Source organism: Protopterus annectens, chromosome 4.part0, assembly GCF_019279795.1.
Source record: "Protopterus annectens isolate FY-2018-M chromosome 4.part0, PAN1.0, whole genome shotgun sequence".
Classification (NCBI taxonomy): Eukaryota; Metazoa; Chordata; order Ceratodontiformes; family Protopteridae; genus Protopterus; species Protopterus annectens.
This window is the reverse complement of record NC_056733.1, coordinates 502293686-502317314: the sequence shown is the minus strand read 5'-3', so window position 1 is coordinate 502317314 and position 23629 is coordinate 502293686. Positions and strand designations below refer to the sequence as shown.

General features: G+C 37.8%; 1 protein-coding gene across 2 annotated transcripts in view; it reads left to right on the top strand.

Annotated features, from left to right (window-relative positions):
* RPH3A (rabphilin 3A) overlaps positions 1–23629 on the top strand; it is a 1850086-nt gene that overhangs the window by 1614709 nt on the left and 211748 nt on the right. For both annotated transcript variants that reach the window (XM_044068420.1, XM_044068419.1), the window contains one exon: positions 21167–21276. In XM_044068420.1, coding sequence (XP_043924355.1) covers positions 21167–21276 — 110 coding nt within the window. The remainder of the gene's footprint in view (positions 1–21166; positions 21277–23629) is intronic.

Sequence of the window (23629 nt, the reverse complement as noted above, 5' to 3'; positions counted from 1 at the left end):
AAAACTCACCTAACTTCCACTCAGCATGATATGACTCCCATTGAGGGAAGGAGTATCATATAATTCTCAACCCTATGGTGTACTGGGTCCTTCCTATAATATTAATGACCCTAGTCTGGATGGGGTGAAGCTGTATCCTCAGGCTTTTGGGATAAGGACATCCTCCTTGACAGCAAGTTATCTATCAGGCAAGGTCAGGTGGCGCAGACTTCACTCTGGCTGTTTGGATAATGCCCCTGTCTGGTCAGATCTCAGTTGGGTGAAGGCAAGTTTACTGCACTCAAGAACAAATGGGTTCATTGATTGTTGGGAGGTTTACAGTTGACAGGTACTGTGAGGAAGAGCATTTAAAGTTAAACAAGGGACTGGGTGCAGGCCTTCATCTGAAATAGAAATCTATACAATACTGTGCTTGAAATGTCTTAGGCTTTTATTGTAATCCATGTTTTTAGGTTCTTAAATGGAAAAACAGAAAGTAATTAATGTATGCTTGTGTGTTTGCTTATGAACATACTGGGGGGCAGTGCATGACATACATGTATCAAAGGAAAACTCGGGGACTTTGTACAGCGTATCACCAGAAAGTAAAGTTAACATGTACTGTATCTGTTTTTGATAACTTTTTGACAAGCTGTAATATGAGTTAATTAGAACAGATTCGGTAGCATGATCTAAAAAGCTTTACTAGGTATTAATTTTTACCAAAACTGGCTTTACTTCTCAGCCATATTGTCTTTCTTTTGAGACAGATTAAGCTAAACATCTGAGAGTGAGTATTATGACTACCACTTGTATGACTTTAACTTATTTTTGATAGTTTCATATTTACTACTTACGGAGAATGCCATAATTAATTTATAATGAGGTCCTAAAAAGGCTAGAAATGTTATCACAGCTGTTTATTCCTAACTCCCATGAATCACAGAGGGAGGGAATCAAACAAATTTCTTGCATCTTTCTAGGCATAAATGTAAGAATTATTCCCCCAGTAATTTAATAAATGCACACACATACATACTTGTATGCATACATAAATATATATGTAGATACATGCATATATACACATGCATATATACATGCATACATGCATAAATGGGCTGCAGGACATCAAAGTGGCAAGAAAACACAAGCAAGAGTTAGAAACAGATTAATAAATTTAAAACAGTAAATGACAAAATGTGTAATATCACAAAGCAATAACAGATGCAACACATTTTAGGTATCATCTCTTTTTGTGAGACATGAAAGAGGCTAACAAAGATCATCTGACTTGATTTCCACACCTTCTGCATGCATATTAAGTGCCTGTTGGTATATCACTTTATTTTTCAGTCACTCCCCCTACCCCTAAGATAAGGCATGCACATCGTATAGGCTTTATCTGGAGATCCATTAACTCATTACCACCTATGTGGCGTGGAATGTCACACCTCTAGCAACCTACACATTTCTTGTATTCCAGAGTATTTTCTGAAAAACAGACTTAAAAAAAAAAAACATGAGATAAACAACTGTAAATATTTTGTGAACAAGAAAATCTACTAAAACTATACACATAGCAATGTTATCAGTAAGAAGTATTATTTATAGTGATAATAGTACATTTATATTATTTCCATAAATATTATAATATATTATAATACACATACCCCCCCCAAAAAAAGCAAAGTATATTTTTATTAAACTTTCATAAACAGATTATCATATATTGGAGACTATACTATCTAGTCATATATTGTTTGAACATTTTTATTAACCAGGCAGAAGATTTCACATGACAAAAAATTCCTATTTGAGTGTATGTTTATTGAAATATTTATTCAAATATGAAAACCTATGCAAAATTGTATAAATAGCCACATAAATAACAAGGAATATGTTTATAGATGTGCAACTTATAGTGCAAATATCAAATATGGTTTTCTTGAAGAACATCTCAGGTTTCACCTGATGTCTTGCAAAGCAATATCTAGCTCTGGGTGACCTAGGCAGTCTGGGGCTGCACACATTTACATTTTAATTAAAATAATTATGTCTTCTGTAAAGGCATTTTTCTTTAAGAACACCCTCTGCATGCAATGCAGATTTACTTCCCCGTTTGCATCAATGCACGCCTCTTCTATTGCTTGCTTTTTCACATCCTCACACAATATTCCTGCTGCCTTCTTCTGTCTAAAGAACACAAATGTGTAACTGTATGTGTGTGCAATGCCCTAGCTGGGGATGGTAGTTTAGTTACTTTACTCAGACTTAAACACTGCAACTTGGTGACAGGAGACAAGAATCCTATACACCACCCATACTTCTCAAACTCCTAACACAAGAAATCTGGATAAATCCTTAAATAATGGGGGGGGGGGGGACAAAGATTTCAAAATAGGGACAGCTTTTAAATACTGCTCTTATATTTTTATAAACTTAGGATGTTGTTAGAATGACAAATTTTGTGTTAGCTTGCATTTTTTGAAGGATATGAAGTCTGAAACTCAAAGGTATGTCATTATTTCGCGACTTCAATCCTCTGCAGCTTGCCAGAAAAACACAAATTTTAAGAGGAGCAGACCAAAAATATTAGGCACAAATCTGGACATTCGGCAGAATCTGTACAGTTGAGAGGTATGAAACTACCTCAGTGCCTTTTCAAGGAAATGTGCATCTCAGTGCATTTTCCAGGAATAGTGAGCCTCAAGGGAAGAAAGGTTTACGGCTATTCATGCTGTCTGTTTTCAATGTGCACCTGTTTTGTTTAGCAAATGGTCATCACTGTTTTTTGTTAGTGACACAACAGATAATATCCTTACTTTTTGATGCAGAAGACTGTGGGTTCTAGTCCCACACTGTATACATGGATTGCTGATACATTGCTCTACTTTAAGAGGGGAGTGAATGCACTGGAGTCCCAAGTGTGCCCTCCTTTAGAGAAGATGCCTAGTAATTATGAACCTGTTGTCAGTTTGCCATCCATTCCCTATTGCAATGTTATCACCTTGCCATTTTTTAATGTAACAAAGGCAATTTATTCTTCAATTGTAGAAGCCAATGAATTTGTAGATAAAACACAATGAAATATAAAGTTGTTTACTAGCAGCACCCTCTTCTTTAGTTACAGATCTCTTTAATATTGAATTATTCAGATAACTTTTACTGCTGCAGAGATTGTGCTTATTAACCGATACTGGTGGATTGTAATGACAGATGTTTGAGTGGCCCTTTATGGTTGAAATGTTCTGAAATAGGCAATTTTGTCATTATTGGTTCATATGTTTTCCATTGCTTAGTGGAAAAATGTCAAAACTACAAATTTAAAACACACTCTAACAAGTGGTGCTGTATTATACAAGAAATATAATTTAATACAAACAGGAAGGTAAATCAAAGAACAAATGCATGTGTGCATGGTCCTAAAAATGTGTGCAAGGGACCTGTGGTTTGAAAACATTCATAAGGTAAACTTTCTGCTATTGGCCAAATGCATTTCCTTTGAATGTGGGTTTTAATGCCATTTCAGTTCATGTGAGTTTCAAGGGCAGAGAAGTTTACTGTTAATGCTAAGTCTATTTCCTTTGTGAGACTGTATTGTTTTGTTTTATTTAGCAAATGTCGTATCAGTTTTTGTACTATAAAATTTGAAATAAAAGTTTTAAATTAAATTCAAATATCTGTAATCATTATAGAAGTAAAGAAGAAAATAATATGTACATTGACATGTTTGAACAGTGTTTATATTAACTGGGGAGAAATAGCCAAGTAATGGGACACTGGAAATGCTTGGGGGGGGGGGCTGCTATATGCGTGTGTGTGTGGGGGGGGGTCCAATCCATTACCCTACCTAGGAACCCATTGAACCATGATCTGGTCCTGCTTGGTCCGGAACCATTTTTTATTTATAAAACAGCCTGCAGTTTTAAGAACATATTGAAATTGAGTGACAATAACAAGGTGTTTGCTTTTAAAATGAAGAATGGTACCATCTGTTGTGGATATTACAATATTTTGCCTTTTACTGATCATTGCCTACATAAAAGAATCTTTGGGCATTACTATGACATCCTGAAGATGAACAAACATGAGAATAATTCTTTATACAAGCACATTTCAACCTACCCTAAATACAAAAAAAAATATTTTGCTATTTTAGAACAAACCAGACCAAACTTTATTTTGGTATATAGAGAACTGCTGTGGCAGTTCAAGCTACAGGCAAATAGTCTTCCTGGTTTAAATGAGCATATTTCTATTCAACTTTATTTCAGATAAGTGCCACAAAACTGTAAAATGTAATAAATTTTTTTTCATTTCTGGGTTTTTGTTGTTCAAACATGCATATTCTTAGATACAATTTTTATTATATTTATGTTGTGCAGCACATTTGTACTCAAGCATTGTATTTTCTGATGTGTTGGTGCCTTTAAGAACTACATATCATTGTTTTTTACTAATTAATGATTAATTATTTGTATGTATAAAAGTGCTTGTGTTATGGGTGATGTCATTCTGATGAAGTCCCAGTTCGTTCATAGGTTCATAGCTGTTTACTAGGCTAATGACCACAAGGGGCTTTTTAAGCCTAGCCATGCATCCCAAATCTCTGACAAGTCCTGATACCCTTGATAAGTGTAAGCATGGGCCTGGGAGATGAACATTTATACATTACCTGTGTCCATTAGAGACATAGGTGCCAACCCTTGGATGAATTTCCAGTTTCCTATCCAACTGTCCAGGTTGCACTTGAATCGGGTTAGGTAGGAACTCTGCTTGACATAGATGGGAGCCTGTTCCATAGATGGGGTAGTCCCTGGGACACATACCTATCTCTCCAGCAGGTCCTATTTATATTACAGCCAAGGTTTAAGTTTTTAGAATGGGTAATTATGGTGTTGTTTGTTGTGTGGATGTGCAGGAGGTCCAACAGAGTGGGGTCCGACAGTGCCCTGTATGCCACGCATAGATTTTCTCTCAAAAGCCTGTAGGAGACAGAATACAGGGATAGAACCATGAGGCAGTCTGCATAGGACATTTTACTTATACCCTGTATCCTATTAGTGAGGAACCTCTGTGGATGTTCTAATTGTTGGATATGCCTGGTTAGGTACATACCAAAGGGGGCATTTTACTCAATGATAGGTCTGATGATAGCCAAATACAGTGGAACAATGACTTCCTTGGACTTAGATGCCATACCTTTGTTTATAAGTTGTTCAACATAGAATGATTTCTTCACCACTGTAGACACGTGATGGTCAAAGGCTAGATTACTATCTATGTATGTCCCTAAGTTCCTGACTATGGGGTCAACTCTAAGGGGTATGTTGTCAATATGATAGTTACCAGGGATGGATGATTCCCCAAAGGATACTATTATGCATTTCTTGGCATTTAGTTTTAGTACATGGCTCTGACACCAGTTGTTTGTCTTTGTCAGCCCCTCTTGGAGAACATTTGTGTCAATGTAAGATTCAATGACAGCTCCTAATTTGCAATCATCTGCAAATTTAGTCAGCCAGAGACCACTGACATTGGCCTTGACTTCTGAGAAGTAAATGCCAAAAAGGAGCTGTCCAAGGACTGATCCTTGAGGGACTCCACTTGTGACTGGCCTCTTTGTAGAAGTGGACTCCCCAATTCTAACTTCCTGGGTCCTATCTGTGAGCCAATTGGCTATCCACCAGATGACATATAGATTTGTACCTAACCTCTTGAGTTTGTCAACAATGCCCAAGTGGGGTATTGTGTCAAATGCCTTGGCCAGATCAAGGTAGGCAGTGTGAACAATTTTGCCCTTATCCATTGCTTTGGTGGCCTTCTCAAAGAATTCTATCAGTTTGTGTAGGCATGATCTGCCCTTGACAAAACCAAATTGGGTTCGGTCCAGTGTCTGGAGGTTTACTATATCTCTTTTGATCGTCTCCATGATAATTCTTTCTATGGCTTTACATACAAGATTAGTGAGATGTATGGTGCTGTATTTTCCAGGGTCTGTAGAAGGCCCACCTTTGTGCAGAGGCATGTTCATGAGGCATGAAGCCTGTTTGGAGGCTACAGTATAATAGTAATTTCAGAGGCCTCAATAGGTCATGTTTCATGCTATTTAGAAGGCATCCTGGGATATTCTGGGCCCATTGATGCAGTGTTCTTGGTCTTAGAGAGAGCATTACGGACTTGTTCCCTAGTGATAGTAGGGGGAGTTATATTTGATGATATTTCCTGAGGGAAGGTTGAGGGGGAGAGAGGGGTAAAGTTGGAGCTGAATTTATCAGCGAGGAGTTTTGCTATATCTTCTGGCTCAGTATAGGTGGTTCCATTTACAATGAGCTCTGCACACAATTGTGTATTGCCTTTGAGGTTGCGGACATAGCTAAAGAATGCTTTGTGGTTGTCCTTGACTTGGGAGGCCAAACGTAGCTCAGATTTGGTTTTGGTAGACTTTATTTGGCCTGAGTTGTTTGTGTAGTTTGATGAGAGTGCTTTTATCCTTCTGGGTGCTGCACCTCCTAATTTTTGCCATGATTTTCTTCCTCCTGATTTTGTGATTCCACCAAGGTGGCTTGCTGTTTGAGTTAGTTCTGTACTTCTTCCTGGTGGGTACAGCTGCCTCTATGCAGCTATTAACATGCTCGCACATGGTTTCTGTGAACTGTTCTGTATAGGCAGCAGTGTTCTAAGGGTTTATGGGGGCTTGAAATTTTGCAAGGTTCTTAATTAATAGCATGAGATTAGCCTTAGAATAGTTCCTGAATATTTCAAGTTTAACTAGGGGTCCAGGTTTTATTTTTACTTCAAAGGAGACCATTTTATGGTCTTTCCTTACCAGGGAAGGCATTACAGTAGGGGATAAAAGTACTTAAAAAACTATTTGGTGCCTTTTCTAAGTTGTTTTGATTCCTTCTGGAACCTGAAACTGCACCTGGTATTATATTTTTGATGGTTAAATGGGGAAAAATAGCCAAGTAATGAGACACTGCAATAGCTGTGGGGGAGGGGGCTGCTTCAGGGGCCAGCTGCTGTAAGTTGGGAAGCTCGATCCATTACCCTGCCTAGGACCCCATTTAACCATGATCTGGTTCTGCTTACAGTAGTTTGTAAGTCACTTGTTTTTTGAAATATAATGAAATATAAGTACATATGGAAATAGTGTTTATTTTCATAATTACTAGCAAACAGCTAGCAATATCAGGTATAATGTGATATAAATGGACACTGATAATGAATGTTCCTGTTCCCCATTATGATTTTCAAACCATGCCCCTCAGTAATATGTAGGGCTCTCATCTATGAAAAATATCAACATAACTATGAATAAGTGACAAATTGATTAATTTCTCTACTACAGGACATCCTAAATTAAAAATCTTAGTGTAATTTTGTTAATAACTCTTTGCACTTTCTAATATTGCCTGTTATTAGCTGGTAAGTCACTTAGTTAAAGAAGCCAGGCCCAAAAAGTTCTGGATGCCATAAAGAACTATGGGTGCAAACTGAAAGTCTACAAAAATGGTGTTATAGGCTTGAGTAAGTTGAACAGGTAAGTGCAGTTTGTTACTGCTTCATTGCTTCAAAGCATTGTCAGATGTTGTTTGGAATGTCACTGTTTATGTTATAATAAGACAAGTATGGTGTGGAAGTTGCACTTCAGAACTGCTATGTCTTATCAGATAAAATGTCAAGAAATGTATTCTTTCATCAGAAGTATAAATAACGTTGCAGTACACCAGTGTTGTTGTACAAAGTATTTGAATATAGTACTCAGTCAATTATAACTGCACATTTTAAAGCAAGTAAATGTCTTATGTGTACTACCTGTCAAAGTGCTACAAACAGAAGCCAGCTATTTGTATTAAAGTGGTAACCTGTACAGACACAGAGACATATTAATTACCAGACATGAGGAAATAATAGAACAATGTAAAGTACAAAAAGGCTAGCATAATTAAACTTTCATAATGTGTTTTGTTTTATTTTGCTTGTAAATCTATAAAGCCTCTAACAATAACATAGTGCTTCTAGGGAAGGAAAGCAAAAATGTGCATTGGATTTTTTGCTTTCCTGATGAATATAGTCCCTTTGAAGTAACATCACTAATACAGAGTTTTAATTGTAACTTAAATTTTTTGAGGTTGAAATGTTCAACAGAGATGCTGAATTTTTTATTCTGTACATTAGTCAAAGAGGAGATAAGAGGCAAATGTAAAGAGATAATTGCTAAATGGTAACCACTAGACAACGAAAATAAGTCTGAACCAGAAATATTAAGTTGATAGTGTATATGATTATTCCTTTTTGGTAGGTAGAGAACATTACAAACTCAGTAAGTAATTCATACATCCACTGTCACTACAAACTCAGTAAGTAATTCATATATCCACTGTCACTACAAACTCAGTAAGTAATTCATATATCCACTGTTGATCACAGGTTGCTCAGTTTTGCCTTATCAATAACTGTACTCCAAAATGCCTAAGTTAAATCATATGCTATACAGCTTGCATAGACAGAAGCAAATTGCTTCATGTGATTATTTCCTGGAGCTGCCACTTTGGACTTGAAAGAGATTTCATGCTTTTATTTGTGTCAAATTCTTTCACAATTGGAATGTTGTTCTGCAAGGCAGGGCTCAATTATTTATCAAGCTTTGACAGATTTACATAAAAGAAGTGCTTAAAACTGAAAAAAAAATAATTTTACAAATGTAGCATCTGACACATAAGTCAGACTGGAAAGTTTAGTATAGCAATAACCCACACCTGGGTGTGGGTAATGCGGGATTTACCCACGGTTGGCGTGGTTTGGTCCCAAGGGCGAAGCCCGAGGGACCAAACAAAGACAACCGGGTAATCCATTACCCACAACCAGAAGTGGGTTATTGCTATTATACTATGACATTATTTAAGAAAAGAAATAATTACTTTTCTTAAATAATAGCATTGTATAATGCCTCTTTACTGCCCTTCCGCAGCTGTCTGGTATCCGCGGCAGTTCTGATGTACTGCGCATGCCTATGCAGTACATCAAGGGAGAAAGCAAGATCTCCGTTGCTTTTTACTGTTTCACTATGTTAAATGGGTTTAACATAGCGAGACAGCTTTAAAATAAGCAACAGAGATGTCCGTTGCTTATTTTAAAGTTGTCTTGCTATGTTAAACCCATTTAACATAGTGAAACAGTAAAAAGCAATGGAGATCTTGCTTTCTCCATTGCTTTTTTTTTTAAACCTGTCTCGCTATGTCAAATGGGTTTAACATAGCGAGACAGCTTTAAAATAAGCAACGGAGATCTCCGTTGCTTTTTTAAACCTGTGTCGCTATGTTAAACTCTTTTAACATAGTGAGACAGTATTTTAAAAGAAACTTATACTAATGGAAAAAGTCCGGGCGACCGGAGCTTTTTCCATTAGTATAAGTCGATTTACAACGTGCACGCTGGCCAATCAGCGTGCACGTTTTGGAATATTAATGGGGGGTCATGGTATAATTTGGAATTTTGTATAATGAGTAAAATGGTGAGAAACCTGCATTTATAAATAAGTCATTAAGTAACCTACTCTAAGGTGTTCAGTAGCCAAGGATTAATGGGACAACAGAGACATTATATATATTGTAACATTTTAATAGTATAAAGATTATTAATTTCATGGCTCAGTACAGCAGGATAAGGCATTAACAACATTTGACTCCCAATAATCTTCTAACTCTGTGCACTTTTCAATATCAGAACAGAGCATACAGTACCCAAAAACATCATTGTAAGAATTACTGTAACTACAGATTATCAATTATATGAGGCAGGTAAACTTTAATGTGGTTAATAGAAGAGCATACTTTATTAAGGACTGCAGAACCAAATTGTTCATATGCATTTGCATGTGTATGTGTGTGTGTGTGTGTGTGTGTGTGTGTGTGTGTGTGTGTGTGTGTGTGTGCATATAATAGCCTTATAGAACTAGCCTGGTCAAGAAAAGATAAATAAACAGAAGTAAATAAATATGAGAATACCACACATGGCTGAATCACATTCTTTAAAAAGTATTCTTGTGATGAGCAAACTGATTAAACAGAATACATTTCAAAAAGAATGAGCATGAAACCAGTGTTTTTCCAAAATCTCCAAATGACAGAGATCAAGGATTTTTTTCTCTTATTTCAAGTACTGTAAGATCTTGGACTTGAAATATTTAATTTAGCAGGGGTGTGGGATAGAGGGTGGTTTGCCCCTGAAAATTAAAATTTTGAGTTTTTTTGTTGGTTTTTGGTGAGTTTGCCTTTTGTATTTTTTCAGATGTTACTTCAAATAGTGTAATGTTTGGTACTGTGCTTTATATATATATATATAATGCTTTTTATATATATATTTATATATATATATATATATATATATATATATATATATATATATATATATATCGTTTTTCCTCTCTCTCTCTCTCTCTCTATATATATATATATATATATATATATATGCATTTTCTTTGTGTGAATGCTCATTATGTGCAACTGCATAATTGTACAAATGTATGGCAGATGTATATGTATGTGTCAGTGTGTGTTATTATATTTGATGTATGAGTTGCTGTGTGTTGGGAAGTTTTTGTAGATGTCTGATGTTTTAATTGTCATTTGCTTTTTACTGGTAGTGTGGGTTTGTTTTCTTTTTCTTTTTTTTTCTTTTGTAATACTCTTAATGCCACTACTGAATGAATATATGTGTGTGTGTGTGTGTGTGTGTGTGTGTGTGTGTGTGTGTGTGTGTGTGTGTGTGTGTGTGTGTGTTTGTGTGAAAACGTGTGTATGGAATTGTAGTACAGCTGAGATTTGGGATATTCCTTTCCTTACTGTTTTGAGATGCCAGAGTTGGTATTTATATTTAGCAGGGGATGGGGGAGAAGTGACAGGGTAGCTTGCCTCCCTTTAAAAAAAAAAGATTATTAGCATTTTATGTGTGTATAGGTCAGTGTTTTTTTTTTCTGTTTTGTTGTTGTTGTAGGTTTTGTTTTTGTTCACTGATTGGTGGGCTCTTTTTGATAGTTTCACTGATAAGTGTTTTTGCACTCAGTTTTTGTTGCTCATGTATTGGGCACTGTATATAATCACACAAGCTTACACACACACACACACACACACACACACACACACGTGTGTGTGTGTGTGTGTGTGTGTGTGTGTGTGTGTGTGTGTGTGTGTGTGTGTATGTTGGTTTATCTATTCATAATGTGTATATTTACAGTGGCTGGCAAATCTGCAGTTTCTTTATCAAACCCTTGAAAACAGTTACCTTCATGTCACTCAGTAGTAGCCATATGTATTGAAATAAAATATTATTTCTAACAAACACTGTCTGTCTTCCTAGATGTTCAACAAATCATTATTAATTGCAAATTGACACAACAAATAACTAAAATCAAATGGTACATAACACTACTTTAAAATTAATAAATAAAAAAATAAGTGTATATCCTTATGAATGCCTGCCTTTGCATACTCTACCATTATCGACAGAGATTAGTTTTAACTCTGTCAGTATTGTCATTAATTTATTTATACTTTAATACCACCTGCCATCAGGGATTATGAAGTCTTTTAACTGTTTGCAATTCTAACAGCAGTGCTTAATACAAAAAAAAGACAAATATCCTAGAAACAAAGCACAAATGAGGGGAACAGTGTATGTTTAGTACAGGACATCTGAAAAAAATAATTATTTTTATAGTACTGATTTTTATGTCCAAATCATTTGTTTAACATGAATAAAAATGGCTTTGACGCTATCCTCCAAAAAAAGGAAGCCAATCTGGTGGTCCCCTGCCATAAACAAACTGTACAACAGAAGGAAGAAACTGTTGCAAAAGAGAGTAAAATCCCATGAGTGGAGGAGCTCCCTGGTCAGCCTCAGTAAGTAGCTGAGATCCCTTATAAGATCCTCCAAAGCTAGCTACGAAAACAAAATCACCACTAAATCCAAGGACAACCACAAAGCATTCTATAGCTATTTCAATAATCTAGATGGCAACACCCAGATCTGCTCTGAGTTACAGCACAAAGGCACGAAAATTACAGAACCAACTGATATTGCCAACATCCTGGCAGATAGTTTCAGTGCTAACTTTACCCCCCTCTCACCCCCTAAAGGGCCCATATCTATACAGGAAGAATGCAGAGTCCCTGTAATCACAACTATGCAGGTAAAAGCTGCACTCTCTAAAGCCAAAAACACAGCATCCATGGGACCGGACAACATCCCAGGCTGCGTTTTACATGAACTTCAGAACGAACTGGCTCCCCACTTAAGCACCATGTTCAATAATAGCCTCGCATCAGGCTTTGTGCCCACTGAATGGTGCACAGCAACAGTTATCCCACTCCACAAAGGGAGAGCCACCACTGATCCCGGGAACTATCCACCTATTAGCCTGATGAGCCTGGTCTGCAAGGCCATGGAACGTATCATCATGGAACTCATAAACAAAGACATTGGTAACCACCAAACTCTGGATCCCACCCAGTTCAGGTTTGTGAAAGGCAGATCATGCCTCCTGAACCTGATCGACTTCTTTGAGGCAGTCACCAAAGCCGTGGATGAGGGTAAGGTGGTTCACACAGCCTATCTTGACCTCGCCAAGGCTTTCGACACCATCCCCCATTCTGGAATTATAGCTAAACCAACTAAACTAGGTATAAATTTCTACGTCACAAGATGGGTTGCCAACTGGCTCACTGACAGAGCCCACACTGTAAAAGTTGCAGACTCCAAATCTGACCTCAAAGCAGTGACGAGTGGAGTACCACAGGGTTCCGTCCTGGGACCTCTTCTGTTTGGTATCTACTTCTCTGAAGTACAGGCTAACACAAAAGGCCTGTGGCTAACAAAGTTCACAGATGACTGCAAACTAGGAGCCATAGTCAAGTCCCCAAATGATGTGGACATCCTACAGAAGGGCCTCACTGAGACAGATGTCTGGTGTCAGAGCCATGGCCTCAAGCTCAATGCCAAAAAGTGCAGTGTCATCCCCTTTGGTAAAAACTCTGTACCCATGAACTACCACATAGGCAACAATCTACTTAACACCGAATGTGTGATAAGAGACCTTGGGACCCAGGTGGACAGTAGTCTCTCCTTTGATAGTCGCCACAGTAGTCAGGAAGTCCTTCTACGTGGCACACCTCATCATAAAAGGGTTCTCATCCAGGAAAAAAGAGGTCATTGTTCCCCTCTACTCGTCACTCATTAGACCCATTATAGAGTACAATGCCCCTTTTGGAATGTACCTCACAAGATATCTGCCGCAGCTGGAAAGGCTACAGAAGTACCTCATAAAGAGGATTACTGGCCTCAAACAACTGCCTTACACTGACCGCCTCAAAAAACTGCAGCTTTACTCCGTAGCATATCACCTACTCCGAGGTGATCTCTGCCTAACATATAAAGCTATGTCAAACCCAGAGCTGTTGGACATGCTAAACCTAAAGAAATCCCAATCCCTCCGAGCTACATGCTCTAGGGACCTAAACCTTGTCACCACAATAAACAGGACACACTGGAGAGATAGATTCCTGTCCCAGAGACTTCCTATACTCTGGAACAAGCTACCCATCTATGTCAAGCAAAGTTCTTCATTAGCACTCTTCAAGAAAAATCTTGATGAGTGGATGGGAAATAGGAAATACACCCCGAGGATCACTTCTTTGTCTCTGCTGGACACTGGCATAGGAAAATAACTTTCTTGGGTGGTGTAAGCTATGGAACCTTGTTGGCTAGGCTTACGTAGGTCCTTAGGCCGATAGCCTAGTACCTACCTATGAACCTATGAAACTAATTAGGGCAATGGGAGGACCCTGGAGAAGATACACATACTATTCAAATAGACACTAATGTTGGGCAAGGTTAGATAAGGGTTATTCGAATTTAGAGTACTTAGTTGCCATAAGAGATGTGGGAAAGAAGGCCCATTATTTTGTCAAACCATGCTATCATGAAGGTGGAATTAAATAAGGGAAAGGAAAGAGAAGGGCTTTACCTAAGCACCGGAAGTCATAGAATGATTTATTGGAAAAGCAGAAATACAAGGATAGACTGCAAAGCATTATAGACAAAACCATATTATCAGCGAAAGAATGGAAAGGACATACATGGGATAACTGTAAAAAAGAGATAAGGGGAATAAACAAGAGTGGGAAGGGTTAAACCACTGAAAGGATCTAGAGAACCTGAAAAAAAGAAAGAGCTTCAAATTCCACAGCAGTAGGATAAGAACATATTGCAGAACAAAACAGAGAGGCAAGTAACAATAAAGCAAAAACTGCTGTAGTGGCTAGACCAGAAGGTCCTAGAGAAGAGGGCTGGATTATAGAAAATATATTTTAGCTATATACTAAGGCTATTAAAACCATAGCAATCAAGCTGAGAGAGCATGAAGTTGAGAGGGGGATCTTTCAAATACAAAAAGAAGAAACAGGAGAGACAGTAAAGTCATTAGACTGAACCTTGTCCATTTTGGGAGGGCTCCTTATTGAAATGTTGGCACTTGAAATGCAGAGTGCTGACAAGCCAAAAAAAAGACCGGAAACATAGGAGAAAAGCACATCGCAAACATTGCTCTTTTCCTTAAAACATCCCTGCACTCCCACCCCACATGAAGTATATATACTAACTCTGAGATCGCCGTACCTTAACGAAAAGAGAATATTATAAGAAATGGCATCTCGGACCTAATATATGTAAGTCCATTCTTTAGGCCATTCAGTCTCCATATTTCAGGACTCATTGTAGTGGGTCTCGACATTGTCGTGGACTACCAAACAATATTGTATAGGGATGATAGTTTGCAAGATGGAGTTGAAGAGGAAAATTCAGAGGAGTAGATGCACCTGGATGTTCCTAAGGTTTAGTGAAGAGGAACAAGATACACTAGTAACGTTTATCGATGAAGAAGTAAGAAAGATGTAGTCTAAGATGGTGAAGGGAAAGATGCCTGGGAGCGATGGGATTCCTATTAAGGTATGGGAACTTGTTAGAGATAAGGTAGTAAAAATCTTGATGTAATTATTTAATAATGTCATGAAGGGGAGTAAACCCCTGGATATGTGGAAAGAGTAGTAATTTTTGTAATACATTAGGAAGGCAAAATCCCTTTGAAGCCCTCCTCATATGGTCCCATTTCCATTTTAAATGACAATTATAAATGTCTTATATTATTATGTTAATCATGTCTTGAAGATTAGCAGGTTCTCTACAGAGGGTAATTCAAGAAAATCAAATGGGGTTTGTAGAAGGTAAGAAGATGGTAGATACTGTAATGAAGATACTCATGATAAAATATGCACAGAAGGAGAGAAAGAACTAGTCCTACTATCATTAGATGCTGAGAAAGTTTTCAACAGGGTTAGTTGAAGACATCTTTTTTGAGCTTTTGGAAAACTGTAGGTTCCCTTGTAAATGGGTCAAAGAACTAAAAACACGGTATAATAAGAGTAAGGGCTAGTTTCTCCAGGGAAAGTAAACTTAAGGAGGGCAGAAGAAAGAGTTGTCTACTGTCACCACTCTTGTTTGCACTTTATTTAGAGCCATTAGCAAGGAAATGATGCAATTCTAGGATAAAACAATATACTGCAGTGGTGCAGCGGTTAACATTGCCGCCTCACAGCAAGAGGTTCTCCAGTTTGATTCTCAGCTGAAGCGCCTTCTGTGCAGAGTCTGTATGTCTTCCCTGCAATTGAGTGAGTTTTAAAAATATGCAGTAGGTGCATGTGCGTGTGCGCCTTCTGTGAAAGTTGGGTGCTGGGCTGGCAACTCCACCCCATAAAAACTCCACTGCCAACCAATCTGCCGACTGGTGATCCACTGTGGTGACCCCTAATGGGAGAAGCCAAAAGACATTGCTTTTAGAATAGAACAATATAGGTGGGGCGTAGGACATAAGGTAATTATTTTACATGCAGAGAATCTTTTGCTCATTTTAGGAAACCTGGAAGAGGAGTTGGACAAAGTATGGAAGCTTCTGAAAAGTTATGGAAGGAAATCATGTTATACAGTAAACCAAGAAAAGACACAGGCATTAACATGCTCGGGAGTGGTTGTAAGGCAGTGATGGCCCAAGGGATGTGAAAGATCTAAATAAAATATCTGCGGATATGGCCAAGTGATACAGTGGATGAAACTGTAGTCACTGCATACATAAGGTATATTAGAAGCTCAGTAGTTTAATTGGTAGGCGGAAAGGAACAATGGTAGATATGGGCAGCTGTTTGTGCTGCTCCAAAATTTATATCAGAGCAAACATTCTGGATTCTCCTGAAGGAAGTCTACTTGAAGAGGATGAAGCAATTGATAAGGGACAATTTGTGGGATGGTGAAAGTCCTAGAGTAGTATGGGATAGACTAGAGGAAATGAGGATGGGAGTTTGGGAGTCATGGACATAAAAATGTATTTTCAGGAATGACAGCCAGCATTTATAATGAGAAGGCTGGATATATGATACCAAGTAGACTGGAAAACTATGATATGGGGATAGAGTGAAGAAATAGGGAGGGGTGAGGACTTAAGTGACATGGTGCTAGAGTCGACAATAATAGCAACACCAAAAATGGTCTTTAAGGAGAGGAAATTTAGAACGTTTGCCTGGAAATGGCTTCATAAGAATTTTTACACCCCAGCAAGATTTGCAAAATATCTTCAATAAATAAATAAATACCCATTTCTTAGCCAGGTGAGCCCACTGGATACACAGTCCCTTTTCAGGGGTGACTCAAGCAACATCTAGATAACTTCCTTGCTCAAGGTCATGCAGTAGGCAGATAAGGACTACAGGACTCAAGCTGCAGGAACTGCAACTCAGCGTCTTTACTTTCTGCACCGTCAGACAACTGTATTAACTCTGAGACTGACATATCTTGTTAAACAGGGAATATTCCAGGATACAGCAATCCCATTTAGACTAACTACTCCAGGGCTCGTACTATTACGTCTCAGAGTTAAAAATAGTGATCCTGCAGATGACCTGATAACCGCCTTCAACAAAATGACAAGAATATATAAACATTTAAATGCCATGCTGCTCCCTTTGGAAGACATTTAAATACCTGAATTTTACTTATTTTTTGTACACTGGACTTTAAAAATGATGAGAAATTAATAAATAGTTAGAAACTCATTGATAAAGTGATGAGACATAATCAAGGAGACAGCTTTTGAGACCGGCATGAAAATAATGTTGAACGTCAAATTTACATTGCAAATATTAAAGAATATTGACTCCCAGCTATTGTGGATTAGAATCTATCACAGACATTGTTTAATGTATCTTGTATGATTATCTCTGATTTTTCTTTTCACTATATTGCATGACAAATTAAATTCTAATAAAAAATGAGACTTTGATAAAATAAACAGTAAGTCTTAGTAAAGTACATTGAGGTGCTGGTATTGTGAGAAATAGGAGTTTTAACGTACTTCCAGCAGAACAGCTGAAATATGCAGTCTTATTTGCTGTGTCTTAATTTACCACTTTTGTAAAATATGTATTTAAGTTACTTTTCAGACATTCTCTTAAGATAATAGTGGTTTGTTAAATCTCTTGATTACAACTGTGTACTTAAAGTTCCACCAATCAAAAAACAAAAAAAAAAAGAATACCATGAGGCCCTGCAGAGCTTTAATCATAAAAAGTGCAACTGTTTGAATATCAGCAGCAGATTCTGCATTCTACGTTCTTCATATTTTCACATTTTCAATGAGACTGCAACCTCTGGTGGACATAATTTGTTCTTAGTTATTCACATGCAGTATGATCTCATAATAATTGCATTATTGGGTAGGAGTTATCACAGAGGCAGTACTCAGATGTACAATAATCAGTGTGTTCTGCTGTTTCTGTGTGGGAAGTATGGCTAGAAATGTTCAGCATTATAAATAAATCAGCAAAACAAACACCAGGCCATCTGTTTAATAATTTCCCATGGTTATATGTAGCATTACTCTATTTCTGACATAGTATGTATTTACATAGTGTTGATTTTTCAGTCTCTGTTTGTTATTTTTTTCTGGCCTCTGGAAATAGCTAAAATGGCACCAGATGGAAGTTATTTTACTTTTTTTGTTGAAAGTTTCAGTCACTCCAGACAGTTATTGTTCTGGGTATACAGACTGTGCCATTACTGTTTATGGATTCATATTTTTAGAATGCTTTTTTATGGAAATTGGCTTTGTGGCTCTATCCCTCTATGGTTCTGTCACATCACTCTCTTGCAAGACAGTGGAAAAAATGCTGAGCTTCTCGTTGCTGAGGGACGCACCCACAAAGACATAACAGAACCACAGAGGGACAGAGCAGGATGCACTGTACTACATGTGACCTTAAACATATGCACACACACACACACACACACACACACACACACACACACACACACACACACACACACACACACACACACACACACACTGAGTCCCAAAAGACTCCGCTTGGAGATACAGTTTTCTGTATTTTCGCCAGGAGTCCTGCTTCTACACCTTTTTATAATGTGGTGGCTGGAACAGAAGCACACTCACCATACACCAAGCAGGAGTAAACATAAATGAAATAAAACACTAACCATTTGATTATCACATGTCCTGCACATATTAGTGCTACATAACATACACAGGCAAAACAAAGAGCCTGTTAATTTCTTAGACAGTCCTGTGTGTTCACAGAATTTGTTGAATCAAACAGGATATTCTTTTTCTGAAGGGGGTGCAACTTCATACACCATTTTAGTTCCTTTTTTCTGAGGCTAGAATGTACGGGGTACAACAAAACTGTACGTAATCATTCATTCCTATAATAACACTTACATTTGGAAAACACCAAGGGATTCCCTCTCAGAGCTATAGAGTGAGTAATCTTTCGGGTGGACAAAAGTGTTGCAGTGACCTGTAAATCTACAGTAAAAGGTCTGCTGCATGCGAGATTAGTCTGTTTCTGAATCCTATATATATTTTTTGTTTCCTTTCCCAGAGGCTTTCTCATCAGGGCAGAGCAACCAGCACCCCCTCTGGGCACAAAAATTAAGTCTTTAGCTACCAAGCCATGACAACAACACAACCTCTTGCTTGCCTCTAGGGATGGAAAGTCTGAATCCTTTATAAGCTCATAGAATCTAATAAATATTAAATAGACGCACTTTCCATGATCATGCAACTTAGTTGATGCGAATGCTCTGGTTTTCCGAAGGACAGCTGCTTTCAGCCTGTGACAGTTCTCCACACCACCAGAAGCTCGTGCTCCACTTGTACAAGCCATGACCCATGAAAGCCTTGCAGCTGCACCGCCTCCTTCTCCTTAACTGATTACCTCATAACAATGTGTCCCTAATTCTCTTACTTTGCTTTTAGCATACACACTGCTTGTTCAGTTCTCTCCCTCCCATCCAGCTATAGCTTAAAGGCTCAACCCTTCATACCCAGTGGTATGCCCTGAGGGGACTAGGTATGTAGGTGTGGAGATTACGAGCAGCCTTAAACACACACACACACACACACACACACACACACACACACACACACACACACACACACACACACACACACACACACACAGTCCCAAACATACTACAATACAGGACTGCTTCTAATCAGGGACACATTTAAAATATTATTCACTTGAGAAAATGACAGAATAGATGAGTGTAAATTAAGATACATTTTCTAAAATAAAAGAAAGCTCATCTATGGTTCTGTCACGTTCTTGCGAGACAGTGGAAAAATGCCAAGCTCCTCTGTGAGGGACACACCCACAAAGACGTGACAGAACCACAAGGGAACAGAGTGGGATGCACCGTACTATGAGCAGCCGTAATCACACACACACATACACACACACACACACACACACACACACACACACACACACACACACACACACAGTCCCAAAAATACAATACAAGATGTTTCTAATCAGGGACACTTTTAAAATATTATTCACTTAAGAAAATCACAGAATTAGTGAGTGTGAATTGATATACATTTTCTAAGGTAAAAGAAAGCTCCTCTGTGGTTCAGTCACATTCCTCGTGAGACAGCATAAAGAAACACTGAGCTTTTCATCAGCAATTTTTCCACTGTCTAGTTAATTTCCTTCTTACTATGTTTATAGTGAAATGTGACAGAACCACTTAGGTATACATGTTTACTTAAAAACTAAACAGGAATAAAATAAAAATATATAAAAATATTTTTTAATAAAGAATGTTTTTTATTCAGTCACTCTAAAAAGTAAAAAATAAGGAAAAAGAGTCAAGACTTTGCAAAAGAAACACAGACAAGCTAATTTCAGAAAAGCATTTGAGGTTGTTTTTGCTGATTCCTCCTATTTCTTCTGCTACCTCATTAACAGAATCAGCAAAACCGAACTTGGATGCTTTTCTGAAATCAGCTCGTCGGTGTTTCTTTTGCAAAGTTTTTACTCTTCTTCCATGTTTTTTTACTTTTTAGAGTGACTGAATAAAAATCATTCTTTTTAAAAAATCTTTTTTTTATACTTTTATTTTCAAATTACTATATTAAATAACATGATTGGATCATGCAGGTTTTACCCACAGACAACAATAAGCTTCACTCAAAATTACAGAAGCCACAAGGACCAGCAGTTACATCCCACTGGTAAATGCAAAAATTATTTTAACCTTGAAGTAGCTAAGCTTATTTGTATTACGATGTGTCCTTTTAACTTTGAGAAGCAAAACTGTGTTGTAATATAATGCAAATCAAAAAAGTTAACACTAAAATATGCTTAGTAATGTATTACAGAATAACATCTGAGGCATTATTTCATTGACTATGGGGCTGAAGTTGACTGAACTTTTTCCATAGTTAAAATTGTGTCTGCATATGACAAAATGTGAATGTGTCCAAGTCAGCAGAATGTAAGGTTTTTTTAGACATTTGCATAATTTCATTTACAATGAAGGCTTGAGTCTGAAAAAGAACATTTATTAACCAATATAAAGTTGCTGCTCCCAAACTAAAACAACATGCTTAAAATGCTCATCACATAAGCTCAATCAAAGTTGTGTTCATTACACTTCTTAGCTGTTATACACAGAATGCCAAGGATATTAATAGGAGCTGCTGAACTCTTTCTTAAGAATTTGATTTCATATAGGACTATTTAAGGATTTCTTGTTTTGTTGTTGTTAACAGTCATACAAATTACGCACAAAGACCCTGCGAAACACAAGAAACCCAATCTGGAATGAAACACTTACCTACCATGGTATTACAGATGATGATATGCAGAGAAAAACACTCAGGTAAGTGAACACATCTTTATCACTAATGGAGTAAGGTGACAGTCGCTGTAATGATGATACCTACTGTATGCCAGCAGTGAGATAAACTCAGTAAACATCCGATGCATATTTTATATATATATATATATATATATATATATATATATATATATATATATATATATATACATACACACACACACACACACACACACACATACACACACACACACACACACACACACCTGTGTTTCTGTGTTGAATAAGACAGCAATAAAGTTCTGGGTTAATTGTAATAAAACATTTGATACTTCCCTAAATATGCCACTTCTGTGGAATATTAATGATTGGAGAAATAATGATGTTGATCGGTAACTGTGCTGCACAATCTAACATTTGCCTGCAAAAGTGAATAAAAATAACTTAGTTGTAGTACAAACTGAAAAAATCTTTACTCTTTACTACTCCAATGGGATGTGAATATTTTTTTGACCTGTTGGTGCATACGCAGAATGTTTCACTGAACTGACCATCACTTAGGTTCAAGTCTAATTTAAGTCACTGCAGAACTAATTAGGAAAGAAGGAAGAACTGAGCAAACAAGTAACAATGGAGCATTAATTCCTTCACATTACAAAGTAGTTCATTAGTTGTACAGTGGGAAGGAGGCTGGAGAATCAGCACTGTGTCTCACTAACCCATGGAAAAAAACAAGTGTTTAAGGAGGACGAGATTTCTCATAGCTGTCTGTGGAAGTGTGAATGTACAGTGATAACTTCACTGGATATCCTCATATCTGCATTATGAGGAAACTGAACAAGATTTTTTGTAGCTGCTCATGTGATAGATGCTAACCCACTACCTGTCCATTGGATCCGCTTTGTACCCCCACAAAATACACTTCATGGCCATTGTAACCAGTTTATTAAATAACAATTATATAACTTTAATTAAATGAAATGGGATCATCAGGAACAACCAACATTTGAGATCATCATCATCAACCCCCTTTTTCCCATTTTCTAGATGGGTCAGGGTGTTGTGTCACTGTTGCCATCTCACTTTATTCAATGCCACTCTCTTGACTTCTTCCACACTCATGCCGGACTGTTGCAGGTCTTCTCTCACACATTCCATACATCTCATTGCTGGATGTCCTTGCTTCCTCATGCCCAGGAGCGGCCTTAGGTCAACTGGTGCCCCAGTCAAAAGGGCTCCATGGTGCCCCAACCACACTACCCGGTGCCCCATCCTAGTCTACCTACACCAAATAAACACTGAAAAAGTACCCCTGCTAGAGTGGTGCCCTAGGCGGCCACCTAGATGGCCTATGTCTAAGGCCTGCTATGCTCATGCCTTCTTCCTGTCTGTCCCAAATCTTCTTCACTAGATTGTCTTCTGCTTTTCTGCACGTGCCTGAACCACCATAATCTGTTTTCTTTGATCTTTTCTGCACTTAGGGTTGCTACCTTTGCATCCTTTCATTTCCAGACAAATAAGCCACATGATGAAAATACAACCCTTGCCTTAGAGTAGCCACACCCTTTTAGCAAGCCACACGCAGAAGCATCAGTATTTAAATGCCATATGTAGCTGACTGTATGAGCAGCCTTATATGATATGAATTCCTAGGCAAAGCATTCCATGGTAATCTCCACCCTGCTGACTAATGTCACCCTGGCATACAACCCAGTTTTCCCCTGTTTTCCCCCCATCCTTTCCTTCTCATACTATCCAGATTACTTTTGTTTTGATTTCCTCAGACTTTCTCTTACTTTTGAGCTTTTTCCTGTATCCCTGCAACACTTGCTAACTGGCCTAGACTGTACTGTAATAAAATGCTTGTTAAAAACATAAATCATGCTGGGGATGACTGCCTTGTTCCCAACCCCTCCCCCCCAAAAAAGATACTGATTTTCAGTGTACTTGTGTGATGCTAAACTGGGATGAAAGTGAAAGGACAAATGAACACAGTCATAGTTCTGTTTGCTAGTGTCATACATCTTCACAGCATGCTTCCTCAGCCCTAGCCTCAAAGGCAGACACATTCCATGTACCCCTCTGAAATCGAACTAGGATTAAAGGTAATACATTGTGCTCGATTTCTTCTTTCAATGTATTGCTGGCAGCTGTACATATGCAGTGTGCCTCCTTTCCCCAACCCCAGAAGATATTCATGTGTACATATATCTGATTTCAACTGGGAAGAAAAGTGAAAAAAAATAACACTCACAGTATTTCATTGTTCCTAAAGAGTACACTGGCCCTAAACACCCTATGGTGACATTCTCTACATATATCAAGTGTGATGTCTGAGGAAAGGTGAAGAAATAATGACCACACTGTTCCCATCCAACATGCGAGCCAAAGTGGC